The sequence below is a fragment of the Acyrthosiphon pisum genome, chromosome A1, assembly GCF_005508785.2.
Source record: "Acyrthosiphon pisum isolate AL4f chromosome A1, pea_aphid_22Mar2018_4r6ur, whole genome shotgun sequence".
NCBI classification, from domain to species: domain Eukaryota; kingdom Metazoa; phylum Arthropoda; class Insecta; order Hemiptera; family Aphididae; genus Acyrthosiphon; species Acyrthosiphon pisum.
Genome location: NC_042494.1, coordinates 108301636 through 108317440, shown reverse-complemented (window position 1 = coordinate 108317440; position 15805 = coordinate 108301636). Strand labels below are relative to the sequence as shown.

Sequence of the window (15805 nt, the reverse complement as noted above, 5' to 3'; positions counted from 1 at the left end):
AAAAAAACACACATCATTGTAAAATCAATACATTCATCGTTCCACTCAGAATCTAAAATGTAATAAAATACTTCTTTTTATGTGTGACATTATTTGAATTTTAAAATGATTAATAAATTAAATTTCATGTGATGAAATTATCCACATAATATAAAATCACATGTACTACGTCACGAGAACAAGAACTTTCATGGTTGACTCAAATTGTATACATATTCAAATATTTTATCAATGTGATGTAAGATTCATTAATAAATCAAAAATTAATAAATTCTTATGAATAATTGATTTTAATAAAAAATAAGAAATAAAAATATTAAAACCCATAAGTTGATTAGATAAATTAATATAGGTAGTTGACTGTGTATATTATTAGCTATAAGTTGATAATTTATTTTATTTTAAAATAGTATCAAATAAGATTGAACAATTAAGGAACACCATTGAGTATTTGAGTGCAATATATACTCAATTGTAATATATAATATGAAATATTATATAAATCTACCTAAACTTTTTTTTTTAAATTTATAACTTTGATGACAGATAATTAGACACATAATATTATCTTTGTCTTATTATCTAAATTGTTGATACAATTGACTTACCTTTACATTATTTACTAAACATTTTGTATTTTTTTTTTATGTAAATTAATTTTAATATAGGTACCATACAAACAATATATGGGTTTATCAATTTATTGCTGCAGGTGTGTTGATAAAAAAAATGTGAGCCGTCGCGGGACGCCTGACAGGTGAAAAGCATTGAAAATATTTTGTATAGACAATACACATGAACATTGAAAGATTATCAAAGGAAATAAAAATGCCATAATCAAAAAGAAAATATTTAGATTTTTTTAAGAAAAATTATTCTTTATTTTAAAGGTGCATTGGATGTTTCACGCGTGTGAGGCTACTTAACCTCGCCACGTCAACAGCTGGTCTCAACCCCCGAAATAGATGATTTACATAAAAATTACAAATTTTACATAATCTAATGATCAAATTATACTTATCAGATAATAATAGTAAATATAATACTTAAAACATATTCTTTATTAAATGACGTAAACAATATTTGTTTTTATGATACTTGTATGATTTAATATGTGAGATTTTTCAATATTTGAAAATGGTTTTATAAATTGTTATATATTTTTAGTGTTTAGGTAAGTATGGTTGATAACATTACGTTAAAATAATTTATGACTCTCTGTCGGGTGATTTGCTAAATGGGGTTCATTGACTTATCACAATCTTTTCTAAACTTAAAAAATATGCATTTCACGATCAAAGATTACAATAAATATTGTTAAAAATGTTTTAAAGTGAAATTCATCACTCTAAAAAATAATTCCAACAGTGCTTATAAGATATCCTATCAAAACTATAATATTCAAAATAATTCTTTTCTTTAGACAGTCGGAAAAAAAATGAAGGTAGGTAATTAACAATATTGTAGTAGAGGAAAGAGAAAATATAATTTACAGGAAATTTATCAAAAAATATTGTCTTATAAAAAAAAAAATTAAAAGTAAAGGGAATCACGAAATTATATATTTTACATTTAGAATAAAATAAGATATTAATCGTCTAAGATAATAATCATTAGTATAATAGACCCCAAGGCTATACTCACTGAAACCTTAACGTACAGTTTAAATATCTCTGAAATAAAGGAATATAAAGGCCACGTGAAAGTAGAGTTTAGTTATTTATCTCTAATATGTAAATAAAGCTAACTGCTCTCAAATGTCTTAATGCATTGTAGTTTTTTAAAATAATACCATTCAGTATAGATTTTATACTCAGTGATAACACTTAGTTTGTGTTAATAAATAATATAATTATATATTTAGTAAGAAAAGATCAACCAAGTGTTATACAAAACATTGAATGTTTTGAAGCAGAAGTTTGAACAAAGTGCAGTCTTCCATCATATTACCTCTACAGATAATTTAACGTTCAAACTTTTTTTGGCTAATTAAAGGCGGAAGTTCAAAAGAAGAAACTTTCAGTGCCAAAAAAGTGACAAAAGTTTTTAAAGAAACAAAATCAAGTAGTCAAATATATGTACTTTTACTTAGGTACCTAACTTACAAATGGTATGATTTGACTCCTCGTGGTTAAACGATTTGTATTGCATCGAAAATAACGAAAATTACCTAATCGTTTATGAGCAAAATATTAATATGTACATATAATATTATGTTATTATAGATATTATTTTATGTATTGAAACGAATGCAAATATGTATTGTGTAGTAATATAATGTTGATTTCAATTATACTACTTAACAATTATTTTGAGTTGAATAATTAAAAATTGGTCCGTAACGGATCAATATAATTTTTATTTTACATAATATATACTTTACTTTCTTCTTAGTTCTGAAAAGCAGAAGAAAGCATCAAAACGTTTCCTCTTTATATGAGATAGTGAATTTGCTTATAAGTAATAATATATAATGGATCTACTGATATTTTTTTTTTTAGAAAATTGCGAATTTATGGTAAACGTACATTAGATATACAACACACATTACATATTAAGACCGATAAAAAAAACTTTAATCTGTTCGAATTTAGTACAAAGTAACAATTTTAAAAATGTACGATACAACAATAATAATTCACTTTAAAGTTTAAATTGTTTACTGTTGTTGTATATCATTGATTTTTTTCCACTTAAAAACGCAGTGGACCTATTACTCAACAATAATTGTTTCATATTAAGTTATAAGTAACACAGATGTATAATATATAATATATATATACATATTACATATACTTATATTTAAAAATAATAATTATTATTATTTTAAAACATTAAACAGTTTATAATTTATATTTATTCCAATTTGTGTATATTCAGTACATTTATTGTGCTTATGATTGATACGTATAGTATATTAAAAACCTAAAGATCTAAATAAAATGCCCAAAAATTATTTTTTGTAACGATATAAAAAAAATGTACTATCTTAAAAAATCGTCGTTTTTGAAATATAACACTTTTTTTACTAAATAATATCGATAGTAGTCTTATTGCATATAATTATAGTTTATTTTAATGAAAAGGTGGTATACATTTACTCAAAACTTACCCGTCTATTAATGGAACTTCTTCAAGAATTCGCCGGACTACTTCAAAAGTTTCTTCCCGATGAGATGAAAAACTACCAGGTGGTTCGGACGAGCTTGGCAAAGCAATCCATATGAGCAACACGACAAAGCCAATTATTACCAATACAATGCCAGCACACGGTCGAACTTGTATTTCATATACAGCTGTAAATAAAAATGACAATATAATATATTATATAACTAAATAAAAGTTATTATGGTACGATCTGTCAATTGGCTATAATAATTCCTTTATAATATCATCACTTTTTTTTATCAATATTTCAATCGTCATAGTAGATAATTAAAGGTATAGATAATAATAGTATAATAAAAATTATGTACGATTGGCAGAATATTTATATACCAAGTAGTAAGTCTGTTTAGAGAATTTATTTAATTATTTTTGAACGTTATGAAAAATAGTATAAATCAAATTTAGTTTAATTAAAACTTCAAAATCTAAACGAGTTCATTATAACATTAACTATAACTAAATATTATTGATATGAATACTATTGGTGATAATACGCAATAAACTATATATTTATTAATAATATAGAATATATAGACAGGTACTTCAATATTATCGTTTAAATATCCAAATAACAAAGCCACAATTATTATAATTATTATTTAGTATCTATAATATTGAACAATAAACTATGCATTCTTGTATCAGATTGCCGGTTTGAGTAAAAATAAGATTAAAATATTTAATCTGTTGACGAATTCCGTACGACAAAATTATATTACATAAGTTAAGTCAGGTTCTTCCCCAATTTCCGTGTGAACTTTGGTTGAATCTGTTCCAATAGAAATAGTATTTCAAGTTATTAAATGTTAACAGTAATTTAACAAAAAGTAATTACATACTAATTAATAATTTACTGAGTGACTGCAGAGGCATCACATACCTACTCAATATAACACAATACGGGTTCTGCAAGCAACGCTAAGAAGTATTAAACTTAGAATATTAAATGAAATCATGACTAAATCTCCAAATTTAAATTCATTAAAAATAGATGTTAGTTTAAACAACCATAACACATTATATTTTCTTCTACGTGTAAGCGGAACCAATCTATATATAATAGTTTGGTAAACTCATTAAATATATTATGGACCTTAGGCACCTTTAATCGCTAATATACAATGTAGGTATAAACGGATCCACAAAATAGTTTCTAGGCCATCGACCGGGACCTTTTGATTTGGGTTCCATATTATGGGCCCACACTCAATTACTGACCGTACTTACGTGCAATAAATAAACAAGTTTGGACGAAATGAATCTAAAAAGTACTAACGTGGTCCATTTAAGGAAATTTATAATGTCCTTAATATTTTATTGGAAAAAGAGTTTCGGTTTATTAGGAAAATGCAATGAACGGACTCGGTAAAGCTATGCTTACAACACGTGCACACGTCATGATACATATACAACGTATTTATCACATAATGGCGAGATGAAATTCAAAATATTATTTATCACATTTGAGTCCAAGCTAAAGAAAAGCACCACTATAATAGATACAGACCAACAACAATTGACAGTTTTATATTTGATCGAAGAACACTGAGTGTCTGGACGGTGTCATCAATTTGAAGCAAAACAAATGTGTAAAATATTACTATTTGATATTATTTAAATTTTAAGTTATTAGTGAATTGTTTTGTGAGTTATCAGCTACATTTTTAACGCTATCACCTATATTGTATTATAATTATGTTGATAATATGTTAAAGTTGTTAAAATTTGTTTATTCATTATTATTTCATTTAGAAAATAATGTACAGTTCTGTTCTTAAATTATTCAATGACATCCTAGTTCAACTGACAGTGACAACTCTAGGTGGTATAGTAAAATATTGAAATAATCAATTCGCCGGGGAAATAAAGGAAATGTTGAACAAGAATAATAGTATCAAATCTACAGTTTTAAAAATGTATTACTATGTAGGCATTACAGGTTACAAATAAAATGATAAAATACCGAAATGATTAATTTGATTGCGTGTTATTTGTGAATTCTGGGTAATAAATGTATATAATATTTTAAAACACTTGAAAAAGTTAAAAGAAAGCTAGAAAATAGCCGATACGTTTTATATACATTTGTTATTTTTAAAACGTTGTTACTTACACATGTCCTAAAAAAATATAATGTGCGATTATGAATCATAGTGTAAGTAGTTCAGAAGTCACAATCAATAAATTATACTAACACTTGTAACTCATTAATTTGACAAACCATAATATCTAATGCCCACGATAAACTCGATGAATTGTTTTGTATTAATTAAATTATTTTTGAGATCTTTACTTGGAATTTATAGAAATGCAATTTTAGGATTAGATTAGTAAATTAAAAATCGTTTTACAATCGTATACATATAATATACTATATACTAGCTGATATCGTGCACTTCGTTGTCCGTTAAAAGCGTCAACTATATAAGTTTCAAACATATAGCAGTAACTTAAAGGTAGGCCCCGCAAGGTGCGTACCTACGTAATTACGAATGTTTTATTAACACGTTGCTTATGGTTCTGACAAAATATAATATACAGGTCCAAAATGATATTCAACCAACATCAACCTTACAATAAACAAAAATATATTATTTTTTTGCTGGACAGATGGGCACCCCTGTTGGATTTTCCTAAAATTGTCTTTTAGATTTGTCCTGTCAATTACGAACGCAACAGAAAAAAAATCAGCCAAATCGGTAGAGGCGTCCTGAAGTTATGGCGTGACCAAGGAAAATAGAGATTTATTATTATATATTATATAGATTATATTATTACAATATATTATAATACATACAATAAAATACTAAGAAAATAATTCTGAAAGCTTTACTCTCAATAGTTATTGATCAATAGTCTTGAGTAATTAAACATGGTGTTTTTTAAACAGTAAATAATAACAAAAGGATTTTACGTTTGTGTCTAGGATTTAGTTGATTAGTTTTTATTATTTTTCTACCTCTTTTTTTTTGTATTAACACTGGATTGCGTAAAGAATGATTTAGAATAACTTCGGCTATAAAGTCAACAACTAATATCCTTGTTTATAAAGCTTTAACACCTCGAAACATATTATAACCATCTGAAATTAAAACGTGTTGTTTGGCTTTTTTTATTACTTTTTGAGTTATAATTTTTAATTAAATCTTATAGGTACCTACAAACAAACCAAAAAATGTATACATCAATTCAATACAGAAATATATGATAAATAAATAAAGCTCCATCATCGTAATATTGTGTAATACCTAATGTGAAGTAAATACAATTTGAAAAAGTCGACATAATAAATAATAATGACATCAATTCAGTGACCTGTATAGATTTTCAATTTCATTTTTACTCGATTTTAGGTTAAATCAGTGCTTGAAATGCTTAAGTAGCTTCGTGTTACCTCTTTGTATAGATTGAACATTGTACACTAATTATAAAACATTAAATATACCATTCTACGAAATTCCATCGGTTTTGCAGTATGCATATTATTAAAGCTACATTGCATTTTTGGTACCACCCCAAAAATTGTAATATTTTATAAAACTATAAAAATAACTTAAATTATTGTAAGCGCGAAACTATTATTTACGAGCCTTTGTATATGAAATTAATCGGACTTTATGATAAAGGGTCACAACTCACAGTAAACAAACAAGTACCTAAATAAACATTATTTAATAAAAAAATTATTTTTAATTACATGGTTTATAAATTTGTTCAAATATTTGTCGGGTATTGACCTCAGTTATAATAATACATAGGTTTCTGGATTTATGTAATGTCATCGTATTTATATATTTATATTGAAGTTTATAAGTTGTATACGCAACTAGATATTATGTGTTCTAAAGAATATGTTATGAATAACTTAGAGTTAACCGAATAGTATACATTTGTATGTTCACAGTATACGTTTGTTTTTTTATCTTCTGCAATTACACCATATTAAAGAGGGGGGGGGGGTGTCCCCTCAGAGCATACTGATCTTACCGTATCACACATCACGGGGAGATTACACACTCGTTGTCCACATATTTGTCACTCGCATAAAAATATTTACCTTATAAAGTTTTACAAGGAGATTCGCAATTTTTGTCCACGAATCCTCCCTTACCTTACACAAAATATTCACCGTATTTTAAAATTACAGGGAGATTGCACACTCAAAATCGGTTTTGCCACTTACTCAAAAATATTTACCGCATACACACCAACATGTTTTTCCTCAATTTTTTCCTTACTAAACCTATTATTATAAAACTGAAAAAATCATTTCAAGTAAAGAACTCAAATTATTAAATAAAACATTTATTTTTATAAACTAATTCTTAATTATATTTACACAAGTTTTCATACTTCTCTATAGTAAATAGTAATTAATAAACAATAAGGAATTACACCTGTAAGTGATTCTCATGCTTCAATTTCCAATTTAATATCCACTGCTGAAGCTGTGGCTGAATCGTTCTGTTTTGAAGTATCAGAATCGCTTACAGGTGTAACCGCTTATTGTTTATTAATTCATGGTTGCATTGTAGAATATGTACCTTTTACTAGATAGAGAAGTAAGACAACTTGTGTAAATATAATTAAGAATTAATTTATAACAATAAAAAAATGTTTTGTTTATTAATATTTTGTGTTCATTACTTGAAAAAATTATTTCAGTTTTATAATAATGGTCGGTAGACAAAAAATCGGGGAAAAAAGTGTTATTTTGTGTGTATACGGTAAATATTTTCGAGTAAGTGGCAAAACCGATTTCGAGTGTGCAATCTCTTTGTAATTAAAAAAGTTTCTAATAATTTCTGATTTTGATAACTTTAGTATTTAGTCAATGTCTTTCTTGCGAATAAAATATAATAATATATCAGATACTGGCAAAATATAATTTATTTCGGTTATTTATAAATAATAATTTTAAGAGTAATACTGAATTACAATAATCAAATAGTATATAATAATATAGCGTATAAGACACGTAGCCGACATAAAAACTTTTTCATTTAATATAAAATACATTTATTTGCATATCATAATAAATGTGTTTGGTGTCTTGTGCTTATGAACTTTGACACTCTTAATTTCGTGGCATATACACTCAAGAATAACTTTGTAGTCGAAAAAGGTAAGAAACTTATAATACCTATATTATTTGCATTGCATAACAGAATATATACACGTGTTTAAATGTTCAAAGGTTAGACTTCATTCAGATTATGAACTTAAAATCTTTTAACATCAAAATTATCTTACTTCTTTGTCGGTCTCTATCCGACGCCACTGAACTTTCGGGAGATTCATACTCTCTGCTGCTGTGAACCTGTCCGTTACATAATCCTTCTCTTCTGACGTTCCCGGAAGTTGATGGCCTGGACGTTTGATGTGCGTCAGGATATCCAGTCTATAAAATAACATTAATAATAATAAATAAAAACGTATCGGTTTTATGATATTTAAAAAAAAACATGTACCCATTATAATATATTATACACTTGTCTACTATTTATTCTATACAAGTCTTATGGCCTACATAATAATATTATATAAAAAATATGCACGTGATGTTTTTATAATATATAATGTACACATAATCATACACTAATAATGGCGGACATCTAAAGAGCATTCACTTTGTGTACTATCGGAATCTGATATTGAATGTATAAGCGTATTATATTTATTCGGATTATTCCTGTTAACCTATACACAACCTGCGAATATACATTGAAAATAGAAAATAAATATTTAATAACATATGCGGTCAATCTTTTGAAAACGTACACAGAATAAAATATAGGTATGTGTATACGACAAAAATCTTATTTGTGAATCTTGAAATTTGTTGGCATCAAAGGCATTAGTGAGAAATATATGTTGAATGGAACAGCCTATTTGAATAGTATGACAGAGCGCATATATCTTAAGAAACATGATAAACGACCACGTTTGTGCGTATACCTACGTGAAACTAATTGCATTATGTCATTATGTACCTGCATCATACTGCTATGTACAATTTATATTGCGTATAGATAGTGTTATATAGACAATATAACATTATTATAACGCCATTCGATGTCATGATATTGTAGTATTGTACACATACGGTCTATAGTTAATCGAGAAAATTAACTTGAGTTAGTTATACGTTAAGTGATCTTTAAGAATACTAAGCTTTAACTTATATAAGTTAGTAATCAATAAAATCTTAAAGTTAAATCATTTAACTTAAATATTAATGTGGGGAAAAATACTAACTTTATTCAATTAAATAGAAGTCAGGTTGTCTCGACTATTTTATTAGACAAACATTTGTTATTATAATATGTATAGACGAATAAAACTATAAATGAAACTTTCAAGTTGTACATTTAAATAGAAAATATCATCACATAATATAATTATGTATAATAAGAAAAATGTAAAAATAATAAAATAATAAATATAATATTATTTACTATAATCTTCACTTTATCAATGTTTTACATATTATAAGTTAATATTTAAGACTAATACAGTTTACAATAAACACATTTTAATCATATTTTTTTTCTTGCCAAACTATTAAAAACTCATATATGATTATATAATTATATAGTTTATAAATTATTTTTTTTGTGTCTAATTGTTCATTATTTTACCATTCAACGAGCATTTACTTGTGTAAATGTATGGTAATTAATTGTGTCAAAACTGTTTGTATTCGTCTTGTCCGTGACGGAGTATTAATGATATTATTATTCATCTGTTACGAGTTCGTCTAAATATTGATTTTTATTGACAACTATATTGTCCATATTATACTCTTTCAGTACTATAAATTATAATATACTCATAACATTCTCATAAATCATAATATCTTATAGCAATTTGATGATTATGTGTAATACGAATGTTGTCGGAGCAATTGATTTTCGAAATACTTGATTTGTACCTATATAAACGTCATAATTAAATATTATTATGTTTTGAAATTAACAAAAATAATTGATCCCTGGCCGAGGCGTATAATAATAATAATACCTAATAAAAAAAAGCAAACAACTGTAAATTTCAATCATTTGTGACCACTACCTACATCAAACTATGGGTAAGGTAAACGTCGTCGTGACACATTTATGACAATGTAGGTACAGTACTTACACATGGGTTTTAAATTTTAATGACTTTTGACGCATAACTTAATTGCATTGAGCGTTACGTAAATGGTTATATTGGGTATCATTTTTTTTTTTTTTTTTACAATTTTGACTAATATTTTGGAACCCCGAATGGCGGAGATGTGGGTCACGGCCGGTTCCCGAATTATGGTGAAATTTAAATTCTCAGCGACAATATCGTGACCGTGAACTACAGTAACCGGAACACCGATAGCGTCGTTCTCGGGCTTTCGTCATCTAATAGCGATGTGCGGCTTATCTGTTACGGTCTTCTGAAAATAGCTTTTGGCGACGTATCGGCATCGCGCGGAAACCGACGGCGATCAGTAGGTACCTATACCTAGGTACTTACCGCACAACGTATATATTGTACGTCGTCCCGAATTTGTATTGTACCTACGTCACACTAACGGTCGCTCACGGTGATCATCTCAATTTGAAATTTTCGGTAGATTGCCCTACTAGAAAATAGAAACTCGGTGAGCTACCCCCTCGCCACCAGTCGCTATAAGCGCATAATACAATAGAACGCTGGTACTTTTTTTCTATCGATCTTTTTTTTACAACTTTTTGGTGGCACTGTACAATAATTAGTCAAATTGTGTTACCATATTGTTTTAGCTATTGCTAGCTCTATTTTAGCTATTGTCGTTTGAGGTTAGGTGATATATTACAATAAATGCACTTGATAAATAATTTAAAAAAAGTGAAAAGATTTTTATTTGATTAAAGCATTGTGTTTTTAGATCGGATCCTTGGAACCTAAACAAAATACAATTCACTTGATTTTGAAAATTCGATGATTAATCAGTTTTGACTCTGGGGTTGGTCCGATAGGTGAGTCTAGGTTTTCGGACATGTCGAGGCTGTCTCAATTCTGATGGAACTTTTGCCATTCGGTTAGGAAGTGTTTTATATTCTTAACCTGATACCACAGGTCTCGCACACGGGCGCCTCACCCATAGGCATGATTAGGTATTCATTGGTCAGTCTGGCACTCTTTTGTAGCCGATTCGCAAATGGTTTAGAATAATTTCATTGTTTTGTTAATACAAAGTAATATATGATAATAAAAATAAAAATAAAAAAACATAATATATTACACATATATATTAAATTCCATTATATTAAAATAATATTTACGTAATTTAAATTTTATTTTTCATCATCTATATTATTATGCTAGTTACGGAACTGTCACCATTATCTTGTCAGTTTGGTTTGATTTGAATGTAAAATACATAAAAAAAATAATTCGTGAAAAATAAATCAGAAAACTATTTCAACGAGTGGAGTATTGTTGATATTTAATATGTTTAAGTAAAATTCACAAATTGAAAACGATTTTCCGCGAAGATTGGGAAAACCTCGCTTGCTTAAAATATTTTAAAATGTTTTGACATATGCGTCAAAAATAATGTTTTTTTTTTTATGAATGCTTTATGAAAACTATTGAAAAAAATAATAATTACATTTACAAAGTGCCAAGTTACGGAAAACCTAATAGAGGGAGATTAAGTGGTATCAAAAATAGTGTTAACAGCAACATGTCGTCATTGTAAGACCCATACATGATACATTATTGAAAGTTTTAAATATAAGTTGTATTGAAGTACCGTGACCTGTATGAGAGGTATTCGAAGTTTTCCGATAGTAATTTTATATTCAAAAATAACTTTATCCCCCAAGCGGATTATTTAATCTACAGGGTGATTAATCCATATTTTTCCATTAATAATGAACTTATTCTGATTTTTGGAATTTTTAAATATAATTAAAGACCTTCCAAGTTCTTGATACTTTTTGTATTCAAAATATTGGAAAGATGATTTTTTCAGTTGTCAAAATGTTCACCATAAGGATAATAGTCCTTGAAAATAATTTTACAAAAATATAAAATAAAATATGTAATATTGGACCTAGACACCCTAGTATTTGTTAAACTCAGACTATTTTTACGAATTATGGATGTTGATAAATTAATATTGATTACTAATATTTTTAAATCACCGTTGCTACCTTTATATCATCAAAACCCGTTATTATGGACCTAATTATCCATAGCATACAAAGTTAAATAAGTCAAAATATTCTCGTTTGAATTTTGAACTTGATACGTCAACATTTTCCGAAAAGTTATGCTCTAAATAACTTACAGTAAAAAAAGGGTTCTCGTATTTTGAAAAACAGAAGTTTGTATCTCCACTGGACACTCTTTAAATAGAACAAATCTACAAATCATCTCAACATATTTTGAAAAAACTGATCTACAAGTATATTAGAAAATCATATTTTGAATAACTGCATAATTGAAGAAAGGTACCTAAGCATGCTTGGTGATTCATCCTGTATTGGAATTATTTTTGGCATTTTATGATAAAATATTATTTAATATTAATTGTATATTTAACTTGTATGTGGCAAACTAAGTTAAATATTTTTAAAACTTAATATACACTATACCAAATGTTGAACTATTTATTTTTGATTAAACCATGCGTGGAAAACTATCAATAAATCAGGATTGAAATAATATAAAACCGTTCTCAACTAGAATAGGTAGCTATCAAGTCTACACCTACGCGCATTATAATATATTATCATAATTTTCATAAACCGATTTTGGTGTGTTTTATCAAAGCTGTAATCAATTAGATTTTCGTTATTTGTTAAAAACTAAATGGATTGAAAATTAATTAATCATTTTGCCTAAGCAATTATCATTATAAGTGTCTTGATTATCAGGAACAATATTAAATAGGTATGTATGATATATACATATAGGTACCTGGTACTTAAATAAAAAATGTATTTATACTTTTTTTTTTACGTGGTATCGAGAGTCGGAGTCAAAACTGCTATGGCATTGCTTCTCCTCCGGCCCCCATCGTTTATTGTGCAAGCTAAACATGTTAATTATAACAATAATATCATCCGCGGATGCGCCCCGCTACTTGGTGGACTTTCCTTAGCGTATGCTAGTATTATATAAGTATTTTATTTAACTATGTGAGTTGTAATTAATAATTAATTTCAGTTAATTTACAATAAATAATAAATATAAATATCAAAAAAAAAAAAATGACAAAAAACAATATTACGTGGCTGTTATAATAAAATAATAATACTTAAATCATTTTTACCATCATATAATTAGGTATATAATTTTTTTCTAATAAAAATACATATTATAATTTATAAAGCAGTTAATTTTTCATTTAAATGAGGATGTGTACATCAAATGTATAATATTTTTTTAAATAATTCAAAATAATAGGTACAATAAGTACCTAACAAAAAATATCTCCATTAATAGCCTTATAAATTTAATGATTTAATGAAATTACAAAAACTGTTTGAAGTATACGTTTTGTATATTATGTAGATAATAGAATCAGATTTTGGTAAAAATTAACGAACATTGAACATTTATTAGTTTATTTTTGCAGTCATTCAAACTTGTATAATATTATATTTTGGCACCGATAAATTATACTTTCTTGGTTTTACCATCGAGAAATTTAGCAAGGCTAAACTGATGTGAAAAACAATGCACCGGGATGTTATCTATTGAATATCTAGCGTATCTCATGAAGGATTTGAAACATCTAACGTAGTTGGTGAGACCGGCTGTTGGCATGGCAAGGTTAAGTATAGCCATACGCGCGCAAAACATATAATGCGCCTTTAAAATAAAGAATAATTTTTCTTAAAAAAATTTGGATATTTTATTTTTGATAATACCATGTTTATTTCCTTTGATAAACCATCCTTTCAATTTTCTATACAAAATTATTTCGATGTCCCGCATTTTATTATTATTATTATAGGTTATTGAATTATGTTTCGTATTTTATTATATTATAACTATTTTAGAATATAGAGGATATTTTTAGAATTTCTCTAAAATAATTTATTTGTATAGCTTAGTAAAAAATTAAGTTTATTTAAATAATCCACGAAGATTCTTCCAGACTTTTAGTAATATTTAACACTTTTATTTGCACTTAAAATTATAGCTATTAATATAATGAAAGAAATGTTTAAGAGGAAACAAAAAAAAAAGTTAAAACTCCAATCTTACTGAATGGTATAGTTCAATATAAAATCATATATAAAATTATAAAACTGTAAGTCCATACAATTGTCCCGTTATAATAACGGTGGTAACGTTAATTCCTTTTAATATTATCTAAACCCAAAATAAGTTTTATAACTTAAAGTCATTACATTACAAATTAAAAGTCTGTAAGAAAGCATCATTGTTTAAACAGAATTCATGAAAAGCTCTTTGTATATAAATTATAAACGGATTTATCGAATTTCTATTTATAAAATATATAAATAACCATTTTACCAGTAAACCATAAAAATGTTTCATAGTAAATTAATTTACGCAGGTGACAATAATAGATCAGATTTGAATCAATAATTTAAACAAACAAAACAGCAGTTCTTTGTTCCTTAATTTTTATCATAACTGAAACGAATTGTATGTTATGTTTATCAAAAATGTTAATTTGTATAAAATAAAATAATTATTTTCAGTGTTGCAACAAAAATTATTAATTGAAAATTTGATAACCAGCTAGAATGTAATTTTTAATGATCAGTTGGTTTGTAAATTACTGAATAGGTCAAGTGTCAATGTGTCATGACCGTCATTTCCACATGCAAGTTGTGCTTAAGTATATGATACAATGTATGTAGGTATCGTGTATAATCTTTAAATTATAATTTAATTTAAGTTAGTTTTGTCCTGGCTTACAAGTTCAAAGTTGATAAAATAATTTATTTGATGAGTAATTTAGAAATTCAGGAGGTAATGGGTATAACAAAATCCCTATAGGCTACGCGTAATTGTGTTACACATATTTGAAGGTGTTTCTGCCTTTTTTTTGGGTTTCGCACATAATGTCCTGACATTGTGCGTGAAAATATCGAAAAACTGTCAGATTGTTTGTGAATTGTCATACAGACTCTAATCAAGTTTGAATATGTTTGCACAGTTAAAATATTAACACTATCGGTGTGAAATTTTTATTTTTAATTTTTAGCTAGTTTACTTTACTACACGAAACTTTGCAACTATCACAAATAATATTATACAGTATACCAAGCAAGAATTTATTTATTTTCTAATATAAGTAAAGTATCTAAGTACTTGGTTCAATAAGTAAATTGAATAATATTGTCTATTGGCTCAAATTATGAAACTTATAAAAATGATTTTATTTTACTTCATGGATTTTTAATTAAAACTTACTAATTCTATATTTTCTACAACTATTCTCAATTAAACTTAAACTCTCAAAGTTAGAAACAATAGCATTATGTGCAATGATGCGCACATTGTGCAATTTTTTCTTATGATTTTAGAAGATAATATTTTGACAATCACGAAAGGGTTGAATAGGTATAGAATTGTTTTTTGGGGTGAATAGGTCATCCTTCTCAGTTACCTGTGTCTGTAGCAT

General features: G+C 26.8%; 1 protein-coding gene across 1 annotated transcript in view; it reads right to left on the bottom strand.

Annotated features, from left to right (window-relative positions):
- Positions 1 to 15805, bottom strand: part of LOC100160151 (dipeptidase 1) — a 143604-nt gene that overhangs the window by 53512 nt on the left and 74287 nt on the right. Inside the window, exons 2-3 of the mRNA XM_029487999.1 lie at positions 8422 to 8569; positions 3113 to 3296 (exon numbers count right to left, since the gene is read on the bottom strand). Coding sequence (XP_029343859.1) covers positions 3113 to 3296; positions 8422 to 8569 — 332 coding nt within the window. The remainder of the gene's footprint in view (positions 1 to 3112; positions 3297 to 8421; positions 8570 to 15805) is intronic.